A 25,085-nucleotide genomic window follows, 5' to 3' on the forward strand; every position below is an offset into this window, starting at 1 on the left:
GCTGAATAATATTCCATTGTATGTAAATACCACATTTGTTTGGTCCATTCGTCTGTTGATGGACACTTGGGTTATTTCCACCTTTCAGCTACTGTGAATAATGCTACAGTGAACACGATATGAGAATCTGTTTCAGTCCTATTTTCAGTTCTTTTGGGTTTAAACCTAAGAATGGAATTGCTGGGTCACATGGTAATTAATTCTATGTCTAGCTTTTTGAGGAATTGCCAATGTTTTCCACAGCAGTTGCACCATTTTACATTCCCACCAGCAATGCATAAGCGTTCCCATTTCTGTATATCTTTGCTAACACTTGTTATTTTCCATCTTTTAAAAAAATTATAGCCATCCTAGTAGGTATAAAGTGGTATCTCATTGTCCTTTTAAAAAATTTTTTATTTATTTATTTTTAAATTATTATTATTTTTTTACGGCTGCATCGGGTCTTAGTTGTGGCCTGCGGGATCTTTCATTGCAGCACACGGGCTCTTCAATGCAGTGTGCGGGCTTCTCTCTAGTTGTTTCTTATGGGTTTTTTTCTTCTCTAGTTGTGATGTGTGGGCTCTGTAGTTTGTGGCACGTGGGCTCTAGTTGAGGTGCTGGAGCTCAGTAGTTGTGGCACGGGATTAGTTGCCCTGCAGCATGTGGGATCTTAGTTCCCTGACCAGGGATTGAACCCATATCCCCTGCATTGGAAGGTGAATTCTTAACCACTTGACCACCAGGGAAGTCCCCATTGTCATTTTGATTTGCATTTCCCTAATGACTGATGCTGAGCCTCTTTTCATGTTCTTATTGGTCATTTGTATATCTTCGGAGAAACATCTATTCAGTCTATTTAATTGGGTTGTTTGTCTTTTTGTTGTAGAGTTTAGGAGTTCTTTACATATTCTGGATAATAGACCCTTGTCAGATATATGATTTGTAAATATTTTCTCCCATTCTGTAGGTTGTCTTTTCACTTTCTTCATAGTGTCCTTTGATGTGCAAGTCTTTAATTTCGATAAAGTCCAATTTATCTATTTTTCATTTATTGCTGTGCTTCCATTTATTTTTAAAACTATGAGTGTATATTAATCTAATTAAAATTAGGACAAAAAAACAATTGAAGCAGTGAGAGACTAACTGGCAGCTCTGTGGGCAGGGCCCGTTGAAAGGTAGGCTTCTGTAGACACCTCAGAAAACTGGTTTTAAATAACATACAGTAAAAATTATATCCAGGGCTTCTCTGGTGGCGCAGTGGTTAAGAATCTGCCTGCCAATGCAGGGGACACGGGTTCGAGCCCTGATCCGGGAAGATCCCACATGCTGCGGAGCAACTAAGCCCGTGCGCCACAACTACTGAGCCTGTGCTCTAGAGCCCACAAGCCACAACTACTGAGCCCATGCACCACAACTACTGAAGCCCGCACGCCCAGAGCCTGTGCTCTGCAGCAAGAGAAGCCACCTAACGAGAAGCCCACACGTCGTAATGAAGAGTAGCCCCCACTCGCCACAACTAGAGAAAAGCCCAGGTGCAGCAACAAAGACCCAACACAGCCAAAAATAAAAATAATTAAAAAATATTATATCAGGGCTTCCCTGGTGGTGCAGTAGTTAAGAATCCGCCTGCCAATGCAGGGGACACGGGTTCGAGCCCTGGGCCGGGAGGATTCCACATGCCACGGAGCAACTAAGCCCATGTACTACACTACTGAGCCTGAGCTCTAGAACCCACGTGCCACGACAGCTGAAGCCCACGCACCTAGAGCCCTGTGCTCCGCAACAAGAGAAGCCACCACAATGAGAAGCCCACGCACCGCAACGAAGACCCAACGCAGCCAAAATTAAATAAATTAATTAATTTCAAAAATTATATCAAGATAAAGGGAACCAATTACATTAATATACAGTTTCTAAAATAGTGAATAAATTTGTGATATGATAATACTATATATACTTCTTTGTTAAGGCATTAAGTAATACAGTCCAGCAGTCAGTCTAAAATTACTATAATTTTAAAGTAATGATGACAGTAAACATTATTTCAAGATAACTGTGACCACTGTAATGTGATATGAAATTATCTTTGATTTCTATTGGTGACAATGTGACAGGTTCTGCTGACATTGAACTAAAGTGGTTTGTTGCCCATCTAAGTTTAAGGGCGTCCTGCTTTAGCGTGATTCGGTGACAAACTGGCCTTTGCCTTAGAAGATCTTGAAATGTCAGTATCTTTTCTCCAGAATCCTTCAGAATCTTCTTCAGAAAAGAATCCTCTAGTTTCTTTGGGGGCATGTGTCTGGTTGCTGGCATTCCAGGTGCAGGGTAGAGGGAGGGAGCTCGCAGACTATCATTCACTCCATGCCGTCTGCCATTGACCCTGCCCGGTGGCCTAGGGTCAGAGCATCTAGAGCAGCGCTATTTGGTAAAAATATAATGTGAGCCATGTGCTTTAAATGTTCTAGGAGCTGCATTTCAAAAGCAAAAAGAAATAGGTGAAAATAATTTTTGTAAGTTATCTTACACAGTATGTCCAAAATAGTAGTGTTTCAACATACAGAATTATTGAGGTGTTACATTCCTTTTCATGCTAAGTACTTAAAAACCAGTGCATATTTTACTTTATCGTACATCTCAATCCAGAGAAACAACATTGCCGGTGCTCGCTTGCTGCAAATGGCCGGGGGCCGTTGTATTGGACGGCGCAGATGAGGAGAATAAGCCTGGGTGGGTGTGCGCGGATACCTTAGTGACTCAGTGTTGGTGCAGCAGGTTAAACTTTTCTGTACTACACTTAATTCTAATTCTTTCTGGATTGAGAAGATGCTTACCTGCTAAGCATATGTCACGTCAAACAGTATTGGTATTACCTTCCTGTAATGTTATGGGGGGAGGGGTGCTCTTTCAACATGATGACATTTCTTAATAAGCAGCCCTCAACCCCTGCTGTTGAACCCAACCTCTGGATGGAGCCCTTTTCACAGCCCTACATCAGTGACTCTAACTTAAAGATAGATGTGGTCACGTTGCCCTGTCCCTTAGATTCATGATAAGTATTCTGACTGCTCAGGTAAATCAGTAACACCCATGCAGGTGGCTGCATCTCTTGAGTGGATTTTGTGTTATACCACCATCCATCTCCAGAACTTTTCATCTTCCCAAACTGACACTCTGTACCTATTAATGCTAACTCCCCATTCTCCCTCTCCCAGCCCTTGGCAACCACCATTCTACTTTCTGTCTCTGAATCTGACTACTCTGGGTCCCTCATACAAGTGGAATCATACGGTCTTTGTCCTTCTGTGAGTGGCTTATTTCACTTAGCATAATGTCCTCAAGATTCATTCGTGTTACAGCTGGTATCAGAATTTCGTTCCTTTTTAAGGCTGAGTAATATTCTATTGTATGGAGAGACCACATTTTGCTTATCCATTCATGTGTCCGTGGATGCTTGGGTTGCTTCCATCTTTTTGTCTGTTGTGAATAATGACATTTCCTATCTCTTAGGACCACAATTCTTCGTTGACACCACCATGCTTTCTGATCAAATTGTGTACGTCCACCCAAGGCCCTGTCTGACTTATGGCCACAAGTTTTAATGTCACTGTTCTTACATGTGTGGAAGAGCTTCACCAAGGAGGTACCTCAAGGAGAACATGATACCTTCATATCGTGCAGAAGCTTGGAGGATATTTACAGGCAGGGGGAGAGGGCAGGGATTCCAGATGGAGGGAGTAGCACGTGCAAAGGCACAGAAGCAGGAAGTGCAGGGCAGGTCCAGGAATCACAAGTGAAAAGAAAGGGGTGGGAAGAGGGGGATGGTGGGTCACAAGAGTAGGAAGCTGACTGAGAAGGGCCTCAAATATCAGATCAAAGTATTGGGCATTACCCTCCAGGCAGGGGAGAGCAGCTGGGGGATCTGAAGCAACAGTGAGATGGTCAGATTTTCTTTTTAGAAAGATCACCCTTGATTGCTGTGTGGAAAAAGCTTTGGAAACAGGGAGACCAGGGTGGTGGGGTGGAAGAGGAAGGAATGGATAAACAAGAAATTTTCTGAACGTTCTGAATGGACCGGCTAAAGGGGCACAGGGTTGGAGTCAGGTGAATCCCTCCAGCTTCCCTGGTTTGGGCCACAGGTGGATGGAGAGGTCATCAACTTGAAAGAGGGAGGCGGAGGCAGGGCGTGCTTGGCTGGATAAGGAGGGGCTCATGAGGAAGCAAGATTACAGAGGTCAAGTTGTGCAGATGTCTTTCTTGCTGTTGAAGGAGATGCGGATGAAATGAACGCTTCAGCGTAGTCTGGGAACTCCTGTGGCCAGGGGGTTGATCAGGATCGTTCCAGAGTGAGTGGAGAATCAGAGAGCCTTGAACGCTGGGTGGCCTACCATGAGCCAGCACTCGGCATTCATCGTCTTGTTTACTCCCGGCTATCCAGTGAGGTTGGAGCTATTAGAATCGTGTCTTGAAGAAGAAACAAACAAATGGAGGTGAAGTGCTCTGCCACTCAACAGCTGTGTGACCTTGGGCACATCTGAGCCTGCTTCCCCCCATTGTTCAGTGGCGATAATGACCCCACCCTCAGCCTGTAGTGGGGATAAGATGAGACCCTGTGTATGCGGAGTGCTTGGTGGTGAACGGCAGCCGTGTCTGCTGCATCTGCTGTCACCATCACCCTAACTTGTGGATAGACGCAGCCCAGGCCAGGAGCCGAAAAGGCCACACCTCTAGCCTCAGTGCTGGGAGATGAGAGGTGAACAAGGGTAGACATAGAGCTAGCAGCCTGAGGGAAGGGGCCTGCCATCCCATTTCCCCAGCTCTGGCGAGGAAGGAAACTAAGAGACCTTGGGTGAGTCACCTCAGTTCTCCAGGCCTCCACTTCCTCACCTGTGAATTGGGTGGACCAATACCAACCCCACAGGACTGTGTATGAATGTAAGATTAGAAACACAAAGCCCTTGGCAAGAACCCAAGAGGTGGTAGCATTTATTACAGTTGTTGTCGTTAATGTTGATATTAATATTACTAGAAACAGGCATTGTAGCCTCCTCCACTTTCACCAGTGGGCAGTTCTGAGTGCAGGTCTCCTTTTTAGGACCTCCCCTAAAGAACTAGTTTGTGTGTAGAGGCGTATACAAGGCTGTCTTTGCTGTATTATTTGTAATAAAGCAGGCCCCTCACTGCCTATCACTAAGTGTTCAGTTACCTTTGTTGCATAAAAACTGACCTCAAACTTAGTGACATAAAACAACCAGCATTTTATTATGGTTATGGCTGTAACAGTAGGTCAGCAATTCAGCAGGAGCATGGCAAGAACATCTCATCTCTGCTCCAAGATGTCTGGGGCCTCGGCTGGGATGACTCAGGGCCTGATAGCCGAGGAAAGGAATTACCTGAAGGCAGTTCACTCACATGCCTGGTGCCTAGACCAGAGTGACCTAAAGAGCAGGACTGCTTGCCGGGGCCCCTGTGTATCTCTCCTCCACGGGACTTTGCTTCCTCACGGGCAGCCTCGGGGCAGTCAGACTTCTAACCTGTTGGCTCCGGGCTCCAGGCTAACAAGGCTGCCTTGCCTTTGATGACCTCGCCTCAGAACTCACCTGGGATCTCTACCGCTGTATTTTACTGGCGACAAGAAGTCACAAGCCCACCCAGGTTCAAGGACGGGGAGAATTAGACCCCGCCTCTTGATAGGGGAGTGTCAGGGTTCTAGAAGAACTCGAGAGACAGGAGACACTGCTGGGGTCATCTTTGGAAAATACAGTCTGCCACAATACAGAACCAGTTCAATCTAATATGCAGCAGTTACAAAGAGCGCTTTTACTACTGAACAGTGTGTTGTGAAGTTCTGTCTAGTTTGACGCATACAGATCTGCTTCAGTTTGGTTAAATTCTGTGACGTGTTCAGTGAGATACATGAAATACTGCATTTTCTTTGCCCACGTTCCTGATGATGGGTGTTTAGGTGTTTTCAGTGTTTTATCAGCTTCTTGGCACACGTCTTTCTTGGCATCATATGTGAGAGAATCTCTCTAGGATACTTACCTTCCTTGGACAGAATTGCTGGATGGATGGAAACATTTTATATTTTAATCAGTTCTGCCTGATCGCTCTCCAAAGATTATACCAGTGTATCCTTACACCAACAGTGTTGGAAAATTTCCATTTCTCTGATATCCTCACTGATGCTTGATCCCGTCAGACTCTAAATTAATTATTTGGTAAGTGGAAAAGTATATCTGGTTGATTTATTTTGTATTTACTTTGTTATTTGAGAAGCTATGCATATTTTCATTAGTTTATTGGCTCTTTCAACTTTTTCTCCTATGAATTGCCCAGATAGTTCATTTTTCTATTGCATTGTCAGTGTTTTGAAAATTGATTTGTAGCTCTTTATATATGTGGATACTTAATACTATGTCATATATATATTGTTTTATTTTATATATTTATATATATATATGAATGCTTGTGGGATCTTAGTTCCCCAACCATGGATTGAACCTGGGCCCCCTGCAGTGAAAGCACCGAGTCCTAACCACTGGACCGTCAGGGAATTCCTAAAATTAATGATGTCTTTATCACTTTTTTTTGGCTTGTTTTTTTGGCCATGCCACACAGCTTGCGGGATCTTAGTTCCCTGGCCCCCTGCAGTGGACCACCAGGGAATTCACGAAATTAATGATGTTTTTATCACTATTATTTTTGTTTTTTGGGGTTTTGTTTTTTTGCGGTACGCGGACCTCTCACTGTTGTGGCCTCTCCTGTTGCGGAGCACAGGCTCCGGACGTGCAGGCTTAGCGGCCATGGCTCACGGGCCCATCTGCTCCATGGCATGTGGGATCTTCCCGGACCAGGGCACGAACCCGTGTCCCCTGCATCGGCAGGTGGACTCTCAGCCACTGCGCCACCAGGGAAGCCCCATCTTAACCATTTTTAAGTGTCCAGTTCAGTGGTATTAAGTGCATTCACATTGTTGTACAGCACAGAAGCTGTGCTATTTTACATTCCTGCCAATAGTGCACAAGAATTACAGTTTCTCCACATCCCTGCCAACACTTGCTGTTTTGTTTTCTTTTGATAGTGGCCTTCCTAATGCGTATGAGGTGGTATCTCATCGTAGTTTTATTTTTAATTTTTATTGGAGTATAGTTGATTTACAGTGTTGTGTTTCAGGTGTACAGCAACGTGAATCAGTTATACATATACATATATCCACTTTTTTAATATTCTTTTCCCATATAGGTCATTACAGAGTATTGGGTAGAGTTCCCTGTGCTATACAGTAGGTCCTATTAGTTAGCTATTTTATATACAGTAGTGTATGTCAATCCCAATCTCCCAATTTATCCCTTTCCCCCTTGCCCCCTGGTAACCATAGGTTTGTTTTCTACATCTGTGAGTGTATTTCTGTTTCGTAAATAAGTTCATTTGTACCATTTTTTTAGATTCCACATATAAGTGATACCGTATGATATTTATCTTTCTCTGTCTGACTTCACTCAGTGTGACAATCTCTAGGTCCATCCATGTTGCTGCAAATGGCATTATTTCATTCTTTTTTATGGCTGAGTAATATTCCATTGTATATATGTACCACATCTTCTTTATCCACTCCTCTGTCAATGGACATTTATGTTGTTTCCATGTCTTGACTATTGTAAATAGCACTGTAATGAACATTGGGGTGCATGTATCTTTCTGCATTATGGTTTTCTCCAGATATATGCCCAAGAAGTGGGATTGCTGAATCAAAGGGCAGCTCTATTTATAGTTTTTTAAGGAAAAAATTTACATTCCCACCAACAGTGTAGGAGGGTTGCCTTTTGTCCACACCCTCTCCAGCATTTATTGTTTGTAGATTTTTTGATGATGGCCATTCTGACCGGTGTGAGGTGATACCTCATTGTAGTTTTGATTTGCATTTCTCTAATAATTAGTCATGTTGAGCATCTTGTCATATGTTTGTTGGCCATTTGATTTTTTGGGGGGAGAAATGTGTGTTGAAGTCATTTGCCCATTTTTGAATCAGGTTGGGATTTCTTTGGTTGTTAAGTTTTAGGAGTTCTCTATATATTCTAAATATTAATCCCTCATCCAGATATATGACTTGCAAATATTTTCTTCCATTCTGTGAGTTACCCTTTTACTCTGTACGTAATGACTTTTAGTGAACAAAATTTTTAAATTTTCAGGAAGTCCAGTTTTTCTATTTTTTCGTTGTTTCCCTGTGCCTTTGGTGTTAGGGCTAAGAAATCATTGCCAAATCCAATGTCCTGAAGCTTTTGTCCTATATTTTCTTATAAGAATTTTGTTGTTTTAGGTTTTAAATTTAGGTTCTTGATCTATTTTGAGTTATGGTATCACATAACAATCTAACTTCACTTTTTTGCATGTGGATATCCAGTTTTCTCCACACCACTTGTTGAAAATATTGTTCTTTCCCCATTGAGTGGGCTTGGTACCCTTGTCACAAATCATTTGATCATGTTTGCAAAGGTTTACTTCAGGGCTGCTATTTTATTCCATTGATCTGTATGTCTGTCTTTAGGCCAGTACCACGCTGATTTGATTATTGTGGCTTTGTAGTAAGTTCTGAAATCAGGATGTGTGAATCCTCCTGTTTTATTCTTTTTTAAGATTGCTTTTAATGTTTGGGATGCCCTGAGATTCCATATGAATTTTAAGATGGATTTTTCTATTTCTGCAAAAAACATTATTGGAATTTTGATAGGAATTGTATTGAATCTGAAGATTGCTTTGGGTAGTATTGACTTTTTTTTTTTTTGGCGGTACGCGGGCCTCTCACTGCTGTGGCCTCTCCCGTTGCGGAGCACAGGCTCCAGACGCGCAGGCTCAGCGGCCATGGCTCATGGGCCCAGCTGCTCCGTGGCATGTGGGGTCTTCCCAGACTGGGGCACGAACCCGTGTCCCCTGCATCAGCAGGTGGACCCTCAACCACTGCGCCACCAGGGAAGCCCAGTATTGACTTTTTAACAGTATTAAGTCTTAATGACTTAATACTGTTCATGAACATGTCCCAGTTCATGAACATGGGACTTGTTTCCATTTATCATATCTTCTTAATAACTACAAAACAGCAGTGTTTTGTAGTTTTCATTGTGTAAGTCTGTCACCTCCTTAATTAGTTAATTCCTAAATATTTTATTCTTTCTGATGCTATTGTAAATGGAATCGTTTTTGTAATTTCCTTTTCAGGTTGTTTATTGTTAGTATTAGAAATGCAACTGATTTTTGTGTGTTGACTTTGTATTCTGCCTACTTTGCTGAATTCATTTATTCTATCGGGAGTTTTTTGGTGGAATCTTTAGGGTTTTCTATGTATAAGATCGTATCATCTGCAAACAGAGATAATTTTACTTCTTCCTTTCCTATTTGGATGCCTTTTATTTCTTTTTCTTGACTAACTGCTCTGGCTAGAACTTCCAGTCCTATGTTGAGGTAAAGTGATGAATGTGGGCATCCTTGCCTTATCCTCGATCTTAGAGAAAACACCCTGGAGTATGATGTTCGCTGTGGGTTTTTCATGTATGGCTTTTATTTTGTTGATGTAGTTTCATGTAGTTCCTAGTTTGTTGAGTGTTTTTCTCATGAAAGAGTGTTAAATTTTGTCAGATGCTTTTCCTGCATCAATTGAGATGATTGTGTGGTTTCTCCCCTTCATTTTGTTGATGTGGCATGTTACACTGACTAGCTTTCATATGTTGAACCATCCTTATAATAAATCCCACTCGGTCATATGTATAATCCTTTTAATATACTGCTGAATCCTGTTTGCTAATATTTTGTTGAGGATTTTTGCATCAGTGTACATAAGGGATGATGGTCTCTAGTTTTCTTGTAGTGTTTTTTTCTGGCTTTGGTATCAAGGTAATGCTGGATTCATAGAATGAGTTAGGAAGTGTTTCCTCCTCTTCAGTTTTTTGGAAAAATTTGAGAAGGAGTGGTGTTAGTCATCTTTAAATGTTTGGTAGAATTCAGCAGTGAAACCACTGGGTCTAGAGCTTTTCTTTGTTGGGAAATTTTTGATTACTGATTCAAAACTATTCAGATTTTCTATCTTTTCATGATTTAGTCTTGGTAGGTTTTGTGTTTCTATGAATTTGTCCATTTCATCTAGGTTATCCAATTTGTTGGTGTACAGTTGTTCTAGTACTCCCTTATAATCTTTTTTATTTCTGTAGAATTGGTAGTAATGTCCCCACTTTCATTTTTTATTTTAGTATTTGAGTCTTTTCTTTTTTTCTTAGTCTATCTAGTTAAAGTTCTGTCAGTTTTGTTGATCTTTTTGAAGAACCAACTTTTGGTTTTTTTGATTTTTCTCTGTTGTTTCCCTATTCTCTATTTCATTTAGCTCTGTTCTAATCTTTATTATTTCCTTCCTTCTGCTAGCTTTGGGATAGTTTGTTTTTTCTAGTTTCTTAGGTTGTAAAGTTAGGTTGTTGATTTTAGATCTTTCCTAAGTTTTTTTTTTTAAAGGGTACATAGTGGTGACTTTTTTTTTTTTGCTGCATTGCGTCTTCATTGCTGCATGCAGGCTTCCTCTAGTTACGGCTAGCAGGGGCTACTTTGTTGTGGTGTGCGGGCTTCTCCTTGCGGTGGCTTCTCTTTGTTGTGGCGCACAGGCTCTAGGCATGTGGGCTTCAGTAGTTGTGGCATGCAGGCTCAGTAGTTGTAGCTCACGGGCTGTAGAGCGCAGGATCAGTAGTTGTGGCGCACAGACCTAGTTGCTCCACGGCATGTGGGATGCTCCTGGACCACGGCTCACTGGAAAGATGTTTTGAAGTCTCTGCTTTCCTCACTGATTAGTGATGCCAGTCAGTCATAATAACCACTGCCAGATTGCTACGCACACAGGGGTGTGTTTCTCAGTTCTGTTCTGCTGCCCTTTTGTCTATTTCTGTGTTAACACGACTTTTAGTTGCCGTAGCTTCTTAACATGCCTTGGCATCTGATAGGGTGAATCCCCTTCCTTATTCTTTTTGTTCAGAAAGGAAAAGTCTATATCTTCATTCTTCCAATACCAATTTGAGAATTAGTATATCAAGTTCCTCAGAAAAATTTTCCTGGGTCGCTGACTAGAAATAGAGTTTACAGATTACTTTGGGAAAAACTGATACCTGAGAAATATTGAGTCTTCTTAGCTATGAATGAAGTTTATCTCTCCATTTATTCAAGATCTCCATTTTATATCCTTCCATTCAAGTTTGATTAATATATCTAGGAAGGCCTTATGCATTTTTATTAGATTTATTCCTTGGTACTTTCTAGTTTTTGTTTTGGTAGTAAAATGAATTTTTATATTTGCATACTCTGATTAGTTATGTTGAGACTTCTACATTGATCTTGTGTCCAGCAACCTTGTACAACTCTCAGTCCTCTTAGATTTGCATAATAAATGATCATATTATTTGCTCTAGTGGCAATTTTATGTCTTTTTTTAAAGATTTATTTATTTTATTTATTTTATTTTTGGCTGCATTGGGTCTTTGTTGTTGCACGTGGGCTTTGTCTAGTTGTGGCGAGTGGGAGCTACTCTTCATTGTGGTGCGTGGGCTTCTCATTGCAGTGGCCTCTCTTGTTGCGGAGCTCGGGCTCTAGGCACGCAGGCTTCAGTAGTTGTGGTGCGTGGGCTCAGCAGTTGTGGCTTGCGGGCTCTAGAGCACAGGCTCAGTAGTTGTGGCACACAGGCTTAGTTGCTCTGCAGCACGTGGGATCTTCCCGGACCAGGGCTCGAACCCTTGTCCCCTGCAATAGCAGGTGATTTCTTAACCACTGCGCCACCAGGGAAGCCCTGTGTTTCTCTTTCTAATCTTCCTGTGTCTCATGCATATCTTGTCTAACTGCAAGAGTGTCAGGACATTGTGTGATAGTGGGAAGAAAGCAGCATCCCTCCCTTGGTCCTGACCTTCATCCACTCAGTGAGTGTTTACTGAGTTCCTACCGTATACTGCACAGGCACTATTTTAGCTTCTGGGGATGTAGCAGAACAACACAAGGTCCCTGCCTTCGTGGAGCTTACATTCTCATGGGGAGAGACAGAAAATAACCAACTAAACATATAATATGCAAGATGGTTAGACATGCAACAGAGAAAACAAGGCACAGTAAGAGCAGGATGAAGAGTGCTGCCTGGCTGGGGGCAGTGTTGCTGCCCCACACAGTGTGGTCAGCAAAGGCCTCCCAGGTAAGGTGACCTTGGAGCAGAAACCTGAAGGAAGGAAGAGAGAAGTCTTAGAGCTCTGGAGATCAGAGAACTCCAGAGGTGGGCAAGCGCCTGACGTCTTCTAGGGCTGGAGAAGGCGGCCAGTGTAGCTGCAGGAGTGAGCAGAGAGAGGTGGGGAATGGAGTCCGTGTGGTGGGGCCTCAGAGGTGTCAAAGGCTTGGCTTTGACTCCCAAAAGAGAATGTGTTGGAGAGTGCAATGTGACATTCTTTTTTACAGGATTAATCTAGTTTCTCTGTTCAGAAGAGAGTGGGGAGAGGGGCACAAGTGGAAGCCAGGAAATGAGTTAGGAGGAAGTAACATAATCTGGGAAAGAGGAGATGGTGGTGGCCATGGAGCATTTAAGGGAGGGGTCAGATTCTGGGTATACTTGGAAGGCAGAGCAGGATTTCCTGATAGATTGGATATGGAGTAAGAGTGAAAGGAGTCCAGAATGGTTTGGAGTCTGAGTGACGGAAAGGATGGCATTGCTACTGCGATAGGGAAGACTAGTGTAGATGTTAGGAGAAAAGTCAGGAGTTCAGTTTTAGACATGTTTAATTTGATACACATTATTAGGTATCAGAGTGGAGAGGTGAAGCAGGCAGTTGGTATATGAGTCTGGAGAGAGGTCCAGGTTGGAGATCAATTTGGGAGTCATGAAAGTATAGGCAGTTCCCAAATGAGATGAGAATTCTCAAGAAGAGAGAATCAACCGTGTCAAATGCTTTTCTGAAGGACACAGCAGGTCAGACTTAACACATGCAAGGTCATTACAGACTTGAAGAGCTGGTCTGCTTTGGAGATGGTGGGGAGCAGAGGAAGGGACAGCCTGATTGGAGAAGGATTAAGAGAAAATAGGAGTGACCGGGAGACCACAAGTATAGACAACTCCATTGATGAATTTTTCTGTATGGGAGCAGAGGAATGAAGGGATAGACGGGTCAAAGGGGGAGGGCTGGAGTTTTTGTTGTTCTTTTTATTTTTAAATTGAATTATACAAGCATGTTTTTGTATTGTTGAGAATGAACTTGTAGGGAAGGGGAAATTCATCATGCAGTAGAGAAAGGGGATAACTGTTGAGTGATATTCTTAGGTAGGTGAGAAGGAACTGAATTAATGCCCAAGTAGAGGATACATAGTTCCTCCATAGTGATAGGAGGAAGGTGTTTGGGGGGCACTCTAGCGGGAGAGCAGAGTTATCACTGCAGAGTGAGAAAGCGGGAGGGGGCATTGGGAGGTTTGAGGAGCAGCGTCTGAAACGGTCGTCTAGGAGACAGTCATCTAGGAGAGCGCAGGGGCCACTGAGATGAGGCTGTAGAGGGAGAACTGGGCAGGGGGGGTGTTAATCCAAAAGATTAACTTGTTTTTATTTTGTCGTCAATGTAATTTTGTTGTATTTAGGGAATGTGTATCACTGCACTTTCTGTAAAATGGTGAATTTGTCCGTTTCTCCTTAAAATTCTCTCAAATTTTGCTTTATATTATTTTGAAGGTATCTTAGACGCATCAAGTCTAGAATGTAATATTCCTGGTGAATGTTTAGTGATCCACTCTCCCTATTTTTCTGGATGTCTGTTTGTGTTTTGCCTCAAAGTCTTATTTTATGTGTTATAAGTATTGCTGTACCAGCTTTCCTTTGGTTAGTGTTCATCTGGTACACTGCTTTCCATCCTTTTACTTTCAATTTTCATGTGCCTCATAATGTCTCTTATAATCAGCATATACCTGGATTTTGTGTTTTGTTCAGTGTGTTGATTTTTATTTCAGAAGTAGAAAATGTCATCCATTTACGATGGGATTTCATTGTTTGGATTTATTCCTATCATGTTATTTTGTGCTCTTCATTCTACTTTTTTTGTTTAATTTATTATTTATTTTTGGCTGCATTGGGTCTTTGTTGCCGTGCGCGGCCTTCCTCTAGTTGCGGCGAGCAGGGGCTACTCTTTGTTGCGGTGCATGGGCTTCTCATTGTGGTGGCTTCTCTTGTGGAGCTTTAGGTGCCTGGGCTTCAGTAGTTGTGGCATGCAGGCTCAGTGGCTGTGGCTTGTGGGCTCTAGAGCGCAGGTTCAGTAGTCGTGGTGCGAGCTTTGTTGCTCCGCGGCATGTGGGATCTTCCCAGACCAGGGCTCGAACCTGTGTCCCCTGCATTGGCAGGCGGGTTCTTAACCACTGTGTCACCAGGGAAGACCCATTCCACTTTTTTGAGGTTTCTTTTATTCCTCTCTCTTTTCTTGCTTTCTTTTGCATTAACACACCTCTCTCTCCATTCCCTTTGCTATTTTGAGGCTGTGTTAATTGGGATTAGGTTTGCCTATAAATAACATTTAAAAAAAAAAAGAAAAGAAAAAGTGGTTTGAACAAGACTATTTATTTCTCTCACATTCAAGAATGTCTGAGATAGTAATGCTGGAGCCCCAGGCTTCTTTCTTCTTGAGGTTTGATGTCATAATTGGCTTCCATTCACAAGATCTTTTCATTTTTCCAAGTGGCTGCTGGATTCCAGAACCCAAGTGCATTCCAGCAGCAAAGGAACCAGTTGCAAAAAAGAGCAAGCCGGCCCCGCACACCACTTCCACTTCCCCCACTTTGACCAGCTACTCACAGCTTGTTGCAAGGGTAGCCTAGGAAATGCCTGAGTTCGGGCTGCCATGTGCCCAAGTTAAAAACCACAGGTCCCCACAGATCACTTGTTTTCCGACGCCTGTGCAGTGCTTGGTAGATAGAGTGTGCACATCATAGAGATATGACATCACACTCACAGCAGAAGTCCTTATTCCAGTCCTGATGCTAGTGTAACTTGTTCTGTGATTCTAATACTTTGCATACCATACCTCGTATTTTCCATTTGACAATACTTTGTCCTGGAAAATTCACAGTATGCCTGAGAAATTTCTGTGTTTTATTTCATCTGAAAAAAGCTGCTACTTGACACGAAGAAAAAAAAAGGTTCTACTTCTGAGGGAGAAGGAGAAACAAACACTGGGGACAACTAGCCACATCTGCCACAGAAGTTACAACTGTATTTCTGTTCCATGAACCCTTAAAACTTTAAGTTACTCAACATCTTTACCTTTCTCCCAAACAACGCAAGAACCTTAAAATATGATTTATCTAATTGTTTCCTTATGGTTTAAAACCTCACAAATTATTATATAATTTTCAATTATATAATTACAGATAAATCTAAAGAAATACATGTATAAATAATAATTATCATGTTTATCATTTTCTTTGCTCACCTTTCTGATCTCAGCTCTTCCTCTTGGATCATTTTCTTCTTTGCTGAGTTCATCCTTTAGAACTTTCTTTAGTGAGAACCTGAGAGCTGGCATTAACTCTGTTTTTATGTATCTGAAAATCTTTATTTTGCTCTCATTCTTCTTCTTAACCTTTATTTTCATTGTGAAATATACATGCAAAGAGTCAACAGAGTAAAGGAAAATAATAAAAAGAACACTCCTGTACGCACCAACTAGTTTACAAAATGGAATATTACTAGTGTCTTTGAACCCAGTGAGACAGCACCTTCTTTCTGCCATGGAGAACGCACTATCCTGAATTTTGTGTTAATTATACCCTTGCTTTTCTTTATACTTGTACCACATATATGTGTGACCCTAAGGAATATGCTGTTTAGTTTTGCCTGTTTTAGAAATTTATATTAATAGAAGCACAGTGTATGTATTCTTCTGAGGCTTGCCTTTTTTGATTCAGCCTTGTTTTTGAGATCCATCCATATTAATGCATGTACCTGTAGTTCATTCTTTTCATTGATATATCACGTTCCACTGTATGAATATGAATATACCATTGCTTATCCATTCCACTGATGAACACTTGAGTTGTTTCTAGTTTTTGGTTGTGAATAATTTTTTGTAACAGTATTGAGTTGTAATTTATATACCATAAAATTCACCCCTTTAAAGTATACAAAACAGCTAAAGTGGTTTTTAGCACATCCACAGAGTTGTGCAACCATCCCTGCTACCTAATTTTAGAACATTTTCATCACCCCAAAAAGAAACCTTGTACGCATTTGGCCATCATGCTGTATCCCTCTAAAACACTAATCTGCTTCATTCTCTATAGATTTGCCCATTCTGAACATTTCATATACATGGAGTCATACAATACGTGGTCTTTTATGTATGGATTCTTTCATTTTGCATAATGTTTTTGAAGTTTATCCATGTTGTAGCATGTTTCAGCACTTCACTCCTTTTTACTGCTGAATAATACTCCATTGTATGGATATATTGCATTTTGCGTATCCATTCATCAGTTGTTTCCACTTCTTGGCTATTATGTATTCTTTGAAACACAACAGTTTAATTTTAGTGAAGTTCAATTTTTTTTTCTTTTGTTGCTTGTCATTTGGTGTCAATTCTAAGAAGCCATTGCTAATCCAGTATTGTAAAGATTTACTCCTGTTTGCCTTCAAGAGTTTTATAGCTTTAGCTGTTACATTTAGGTCTGTGATCCATTTTGAGTTAATTTTTGTATATGGTGTGAGGTATTGGTCCACCTTCATTCTTTTACATTTGGATATCATTTGTCCAGCACCATTTGTTAGGGAGACTGTTCTTTCCCCATTGAATAGTCTTGGTACCCTTGTCAAAAATCAGTTGACCATAAATGTAAGGGTTTATTTATGGTCAACTGATTTATTTAAGGGTTTATTTCTGGACTCAGTTCTATTCCAGTGCATTGATGTACATGTGTACACTTATGCCAGTACCACACTGTTGTAATTACTGTAGCTTTGTAATAAGCTTTGAAATTGGAAAGTGTGAGTCCTCCAGCTTTACTTTTTAAATAAAAATAAAAGAAGTTTATTGCCAGCTCTCAGGTTCTCACTAAAGGAAGTTCTAAAGTTCATATTTCGTTCTTGCATTTCCATATGAATTTTAGAATCAGCTTGTCAGTTTCTGCAAAAAAGGCAGCTGGGATTTTATTTTAATAGGGATTGTGTTAAATCAGTAATTCAATTTGATGAGTGTTGCCCTCTTACTTTAAAGTATTCTGATCCATGAACATGGGCTATCTTGCCATTTACTTAGGTTTTTGAAATTTTCTTTCAATAATGTTTTGTAATTTTCAGTGGACAGGTCCTACATTTCTTTTAAATTTATTCCTAAGTATTTTATTCTGTTTGATGGCATTGTAAATGAAATTGTTTTCTTAATTTCATTTTCAGATGTTCATTGTTACCATATAGAAATACAAATGACTTCTGTATGTTGATCTTGTATGCTGCAACCTCACTGTTTTTTGGGGGATTCTTCAGAATTTTTTACATACAAGAGCATTTAATCTGAGAATAGAGATTGTTTTACTTTTTTCTTTCCAGCCTGGATTCCTTTTATTTTGTTTTTTGCCTAATGGCCCTGGCTCCAACACAAAGTTGAATAGATGTGGCAAGGGCAGGGGCATCCTTGTTTTTGTCTCATTCCTGATCTCAGGGATAGATTATTCAGTCTCACACCATTAAGTTGATATAAACTGTGGGTTATTATGAACATATTTGACCATGTCTCCTCTATAAGAGTTCTCTAAGGTATATACTGGGAAACGTTTGGGTCACAGAGTATGCCTGTGTTCAGATTTATAAGAAATGCCAAATTGTTCTCCACAGTGATTACACCAATTTATTAGTCCCTCAGCACTGTGTGAAAGTACCCATTGCTCTACATCTTTGCTTACACTTAGTATGTAATAGGTTTTTTCTTTCCCCCAATCCACAGCTATAAAATAGTGGTTATAATTTGTATTTCATTGGTTACTAATGGCATTGAGCATCTTTTCACATATTAGCCATTTATGTTCCCTCCTCTGTGAAATGCCTGTTCATATGTTTTGCTCATTTTTCTATTAAGTGGTCTTTTTCTTAATTGCCTCATCGGTGATCATTACATATCTAGATTCTGGAACCTTTGTCAGTTATATGTATTGTAAATGTCTTCTCCCAGTTTGCAACTCATCTTTTCATTTTCTTTATGGTATCTTTTGAATGAATGGATACTTTTGTAAATTTATCAATCTTTTCCTTTATGTTTTATACTTTTTTGTATGTTAAGAAATCCATCCTTCTCCCAAAGTCAGAAAGATATTTTACTATTTACTTGTAAAGTTTTCGAGTTGTCTTCCACATTTAAGTCCTTGATCCCTTGGAATTAATTTGTCTGCATGGAGTGAGATAAGGTTCTATGTTAACTTTTTCTCATTGGACAATAATTTATTAAAATGTTCATCCTTATCCTGTTGATATGCAGTACAGCCCTGACAAATATCAGGTTTCCTATATGTGTTGATCTATTTCTGAGCTTTCTATTCTGTTCATTAGTCTATCCCTAGGCCCAAATCTGACTTTCTTCATTGTTATAACTGTCTAATGAATCTTGATAATTGGAAAGACAAGTTTCCCCAACCTGTTCTTCAAGAGTGTCTGGCATAGGCTCTTTGCTTTTCCATATAAATTGTAAGACTCAGCTTTTCAAGTTCCATGTTGAGGTTTTCATTGGAATTATATTAAATGTGTAGATCAGTTTGGTGGGAAGCTGACATGTTTATGAATAATTCTTTTCTATCCAAGAACATGATTATGTCTCTCCATTTATTTAGGTCTTCTTTAGTGTCTTTCATTTAAATTTTATATTTTCCACATAAAAGTTTTACATATTTTTTGAAGATTTGTTAGATTAGTATTTTAATTTTGGAGGGATGTAAGTGGTACTTTTTGTTACTGTATTTTCTGTTTATTGTTGATGAAATGCTCTTGGCCTTTCTATTGATCTTGTATCTAGAAATCTTGCTGTATTCTTACTTTATTTGTAAATAAGGAATTGCTTTTAACCTTGTACCATTGAGTATGATGTTTACTATAGGTCTGTTGGAGGTATGCTTATTCTGGTTAAGAAAATTGTTGAATTTAATGAAATTTAGTGTATCTATTTAGATAATTTTTAATCTGTAATGTGGCAAATATTATTGATAGTTTTTTCTCCTTTCTTGCCTTCTTTTTGGATTAATCAAGTATTTATTTCCACTTTTTTCATGTTAGCTTATTATTAACAGTTATTCTCAAGATTACAACCTGCATCCCTGACTTTGTAAAGACTAAATTAGTACCTTTACCACTTCACAGATGATGCAAGGACCTTAGATCACTTTTATCCCCCTCCTAACCTGTGTACTATTGCTGTTAAGTATTTCAGTTCTATATATATGTTCTAAATGCCACAAGACATTATTTTTTGTTTTATACAATCAGTATTAGCCACATATTTACTCTTTCTGGTACTCTTCTCTCCTTTATTTCTTTGCTTCTAGTTAGGATCATTTTCCTTCTGCCTGAAGAACTCCCTTTAGTATTTATTTTAATGCAGTATTTATCTCAAAATGTATTTTTCCCTCTTTTTTTTTTTTTTTTTTGTTTTTTTTGCGATATGCGGGCCTCTCACTGCTGTGGTCTCTCCCGTTGCGGAGCACAGGCTCTGGACGCGCAGGCTCAACGGCCATGGCTCACGGGCCCAGCCGCTGCGCGGCATGTGGGATCTTCCCGGACCGGGGCACGAACCTGTGTCCCCTGCATCGGCAGGCGGACTCTCAACCACTGCGCCACCAGGGAAGCCCTCCCTCTTTTTTTGAACAGTATTTTTTTAAAACTGTCCTCCAGGAGGCAGGCTTTTGTTTGTTATTATTTTTAAATTTTATTTACTCTTTTGGCCGCGGCATGCGGGATCTTAGTTCCCTGAACAGGGATCAAACCCGTGTGCCCCCTGCAGTGGAAGTGCGGAGTCTTTAACCACTGGACTGCCAGGGAAGTCCCTGAACAGTATTTTTGCTAAGTATAGAATTATAGGTATGTACTGATCTTCTTTCAACACTTTATAAATATGTCTTTATGTCCTGGTTTCTAGCCTTTCTATTGAAAAGTCAACTGTCAGTCTTCCTGCTGCTTCTTTGAAGAATAATTTGTTTTCTCCCCTTTGTCGCTTTTAAGATTTTTTCTCCTGTGTTTGAGTTTTATCCATTTTACTGTGATACCTAGGTATGGTTTTCTTTGTATTTTTCCAACTTGATGCTCACAGGGTTTCTTGAATCTGCAGCCTTAATAACTCTCATCAGTTTCAGAAAAGTCTTGGCCATCATTTCCTCAAATTTCTGCTCCATGTTATTTCTTCTCTACTTGTGGACTCCAATTACACATATTTTAGACTGCCACATGTTATGCTTCTTCATTCTCTCTTCTGTATTTTCCCTTTTTTTTTTCTTCCTCTGGACCTCAGTCTGGATATTTTCTACTGGATTATTTTATAGTTCAGCTGTAACCAATCTATTAAACCTATCTATTACAGTCTTTTTTTTTTTTACATCTTTATTGGAGTATAATTGCTTTACAATGGTGTGTTAGTTTCTGCTTTATAACAAAGTGAATCAGCTATACATATACATATGTTCCCATATCTTTTCCCTCTTGCGTCTCCCTCCCTCCCACCCTCCCTATCCCACTCCTCCAGGTGGTCACAAATCACCGAGCTGATCTCCCTGTGCTATGCGGCTGCTTCCCACTAGCTATCTACCTTATGTTTGGTAGTGTATATATGTCCATGCCTCTCTCTCGCTTTGTCACAGCTTACCCTTCCCGCTCCCCATATCCTCAAGTCCATTCTCTAGTAGGTCTGTGTCTTTATTCCTGTCTGACCCCTAGGTTCTTCATGACTTTTTTTTTTTCTTAAATTCCATGTATATGTGTTAGCATACAGTATTTGTCTTTTTCTTTCTGACTTACTTCACTCTGTATGACAGACTCTAGGTCTATCCATCTCATTACAAATAACTCAATTTCGTTTCTTTTTATGGCTGAGTAATATTCCATTGTATATATGTGCCACATCTTCTTTATCCATTCATCCGATGATGGACACTTAGGTTGTTTCCATCTCCGGGCTATTGTAAATAGAGCTGCAGTGAACATTGTGGTACATGACTCTTTTTGAATTATGGTTTTCTCAGGGTATATGCCCAGTAGTGGGATTGCTGGGTCATATGGTAGTTCTATTTGTAGTTTTTTAAGGAACCTCCATACTGTTCTCCATAGTGGCTGTACCAATTCACATTCCCACCAACAGTGCAAGAGGGTTCCCTTTTCTCCACACCCTCTCCAGCATTTATTCTTTCTAGATTTTTTGATGATGGCCATTCTGACGGGTGTGAGATGATATCTCATTGTAGTTTTGATTTGCATTTCTCTAATGATTAATGATGTTGAGCATTCTTTCATGTGTTTGTTGGCAGTCTGTATATCTTCTTTGGAGAAATGTCTATTTAGGTCTCCTGCCCATTTTTGGATTGGGTTGTTTGTTTTTTTGTTATTGAGCTGCATGAGCTGCTTATAAATTTTGGAATTAATCCTTTGTCAGTTGCTTCATTTGCACACATTTTCTCCCATTCTGAGGGTTGTCTTTTTGTCTTGTTTGTGGTTTCCTTTGCTGTGCAAAAGCTTTGAAGTTTCATTAGGTCCCATTTGTTTATTTTTATTTTTATTTCCATTTCTCTAGGAGGTGGGTCAAAAAGGATCTTGCTGTGATTCATGTCATAGAGTGTTCTGCCTATGTTTTCCTCTAAGAGTTTGATAGTTTCTGGCCTTACATTTAGGTCTTTAATCCATTTTGAGCTTATTTTTGTGTATGTTGTTAGGGAGTGATCTAATCTCATACTTTTACATGTAGCTGTCCAGTTTTCCCAGCACCACTTATTGAAGAGTCTATTGCAGTCTTAATTTCAGTTACTCTATTTTTTAGTTCTAGAATTTCCATTTGATTCTTTTTGATAGATTTCTGGTTCTTTGCTGAAATTCCTCATCATGTCATATATTTTCTGGGACATATTCACAGTCATTTTAAAGCCCTGGTCCTATACCTCTACATCCCTATAGTTCTTTTACTTTTTGCTGATTTTTCTCTTTTGGTGTGCAGTCATTTGGTCCTACCTCGTGGCATGCTTGGTAATTTTTATTCAATGCCAGAAACTGTATACGAAAAGTACAGAGAGAACTTGAAGCTCAGGATGATTTTTTTTCTTCTTTTTTTTTTGAAGACGATTTTCTATACTTTGAGAACGAATTTACTTTTGCTTCTTGCAGACAATTAGAGTAGGGCCAGACCAACTTAATCTAATATGGGATTGAGCTGGTTCAGAGCTGCAGCCTGGGGTATTTCCAAGCCCTTCCTCCTTGGCAGGCACTGAGCTCCAATTTTTGTTTCTCCCCCATCTTAAGACTGCTGGAAGCTTTGCTCAGCCTGATGCACTTTCCCCCAAGTCCTGTCTCCTCTGGTAGCTCCGAATTCCAGTTTTGGTCTCCCTGTCCCCATGGAACTGCCACAAGTTCTGCTTAGCTTCTCAGGCTCTGAACCACCACTTTCTGCTTGGCTTCTTAGCCCCTCAGCCTTGCGCTGCTTATAAACTGGGAGATGCCTTGGGGTAGAAGGCGGTTCAGAATATCAGGCTTGGCTGAATATAGTTTCCGTTCTCACTGACATCTTAGCCTCTCAAATTCTGGTTGCTTTGGTAATTTTTTAATACCCTGAAAGAGATTTTTTTGTTGTTTTTGGTATCTTATTTAGGTTTTATTTTTTTTAATTTTTCTTCATGGGAGGGTTCAGTTTGTCTGATAGTAACTGGTTTTTCATAGTCAGAATCAGAAGTCATTAGAATTTTCTAATGTTGAATCAGTCTTGTATTACCAGAATAAACCCAGCTGAGTTCTATTATTTTAGTACACTGTTGTACTTTTGTTAATATCTAATTTAATAATTTTGCCTTTCTTCAAAGGCAGAATTACTTGGCTGGTAATTTTCCTTTCTCATCCTTGTCCTGTTTTAGTACCAAGGTTATCTAGCTTCATAAAATGAGTTTGGGATGGTTCCTTTATTCATATTCTGAATCATCTCTCTGAATAAATTTCTTTTCTTCCATTCTCTCTGTCCTTTTAGAACTCTGATAGATGTATTTTAAGTCTCCCTCTCTCCTCCATGTCTCTCAGTCACTTTTTTAAAAATAGTCTCATCTTTTTAATACATCTAGTTGCTTCCTTTATTTCTTAAAAAATAAGGTACCTAAATGCAGTCTTATGGTTAGGAATTCTCAGGAGAGACTTTTCCTCTTATTCCCATCCTACTTTTTTTTTTAAAATTATTTTATTTTTGGCTGCATTGAGGTCTTTGTTGCTGTGTGCGGGCTTTGCTCTAATTGCAGCGAGCAGAGGCTAGTCTTCATTGCTGTGCACAGGCTTCTCATTGCTGTGGGTTCTCTTGTTGCAGAGCACAGCCTCTAGGTGCGCAGGTTCCAATAGTTGTGGCACACGGGCTTCAGTAGTTGTGGCTCACGGGCTCTAGAGCACAGGCTCAGTAGTTGTGGCACACGGGCCTAGTTGCTCCGCAGCATGTGGGGTCCTCCCAGACCAGGGATCGAACCCACGTCCCCTGCATTGGCAGGTGGATTCTTAACCACTGCACCACCAGGGAAGCCCTCCTATCCTACTTTAGACCAAGCCAGGCACATATACCCACTACCTTCTGCGGGTGGGGTGTCATTTTATCCCCAGCAGCTTAGCTATTCATTTAAGACGCCTTGTCTTGTTAATCTAGCAGTGTAAGTGTTTTGTGCCAGGAGCTTTTTCATTCCTGTCCTCCTTGTCCTTATTGGTTTTCATCAGGGTTTATTCTTTGTGCTGTGTCCATCATGGCCCTTGTTTCTGTGATGCCTGATTTTTCTCTTGCACTAGTTCCAGAGCTCATGTTTTATCCCCTTCCATTGTCTTGCATCTCTTTTCAGAGTACCTTATCTCTGCTTTGAACTACTGTTTAAATATTTGTGGCTAAATGTCACACTTTTCATCTGCTCTCTGGCAACAACTATCTGGTGAATGTGCATCTGCCATTTACTGCTCCTATAATATGTTTAGCTCCTGTGTTGGTTCCTTTTTAATAACTAATAATTTCTGAATGAGGTGGAATTCCTCCTTCATGAGCTGCTGTAAGTAGACCGCTGCTGTAAGTAGACCACTGTGTAAGTAGACCACTGAACACTTCATGGTGAACGCTTCTGTTGGATTCTCTTTGCTTTAAGACTTTTATGTTCATAATGAAAGTGCCCTATTCTTGGCATGTCCTATGTTCTCTCAGGCTCCTGAAATTTGCTGTCATTTTCTGTTTATTTACTCTCAGGAAGAATTTGAATGTATAAAACAAGGATTATCTGTTCCTGGAAGGTTTTGTAAAACCACACCTGTAAAACTACATAGGCCTGGTTCCTTTTTCTGGGGAAGATTTTTAACTCCTCCTTCAGTTTTTTAAAACAGTTATTGGCCTAATCAGATTTTCTATTTCTTCTTGAGTCTATGATAGTAATTTATGTTTTCCTGAAAATTTTTCCCATTTAAACTTAGTTTTTAAATTTATTGCCATAAAATGTCCTTAGCAACTAGGGGATGGGGCTCACTTTATGTGTCTGGTGTGCATTTTTCACAGTGAGAGTGGGTTAATGTGTAAATAAAATGAAGACTGACTGCCATCACCAAATGATGATTGGTGTCCTAATGCGGGGAGGGGAGGTGGAAGCCATGACCCTGATCCTGTGTTCCACCCCAGCAGACCCTGTGCTCTGCTCAGTCTTTTTCCACCTTCTCTTTCTCAGTCTTAGGGAAAGTCCTCAGTGCTGTGGGCAGTGCCCAGCTACTGATGTCACAGAAATTCCAGCAGTTCCGGGGCCTCTGTGAGCAAAACTTGGTGAGTGTGATTCTTCTTCCTCCACAGTGGGTCTTCCAGCCAGATCCCCCAGCTGGATTAGCCTCTAAGCCTCTGTGACCGCCTCTCTAA

At 40.3% G+C, this 25,085-nt stretch overlaps 1 protein-coding gene across 7 annotated transcripts in view; it reads left to right on the forward strand.

Annotated features, from left to right (window-relative positions):
* DLGAP4 (DLG associated protein 4) overlaps positions 1 to 25,085 on the forward strand; it is a 69,205-nt gene that overhangs the window by 40,505 nt on the left and 3,615 nt on the right. For 6 of the 7 annotated variants that reach the window (XM_033839134.2, XM_073792956.1, XM_033839133.2 and 3 more), the window contains one exon: positions 24,904 to 24,995. In XM_033839134.2, the coding sequence (XP_033695025.1) occupies positions 24,904 to 24,995 (92 nt within the window). Of the gene's footprint in view, positions 1 to 3,489; positions 6,201 to 24,903; positions 24,996 to 25,085 lie in introns of all 7 variants that reach the window. The other variant, XR_012326282.1, reaches the window with a different exon arrangement.

The sequence above is a fragment of the Tursiops truncatus genome, chromosome 15 (assembly GCF_011762595.2).
Source record: "Tursiops truncatus isolate mTurTru1 chromosome 15, mTurTru1.mat.Y, whole genome shotgun sequence".
Taxonomy (NCBI): domain Eukaryota; kingdom Metazoa; phylum Chordata; class Mammalia; order Artiodactyla; family Delphinidae; genus Tursiops; species Tursiops truncatus.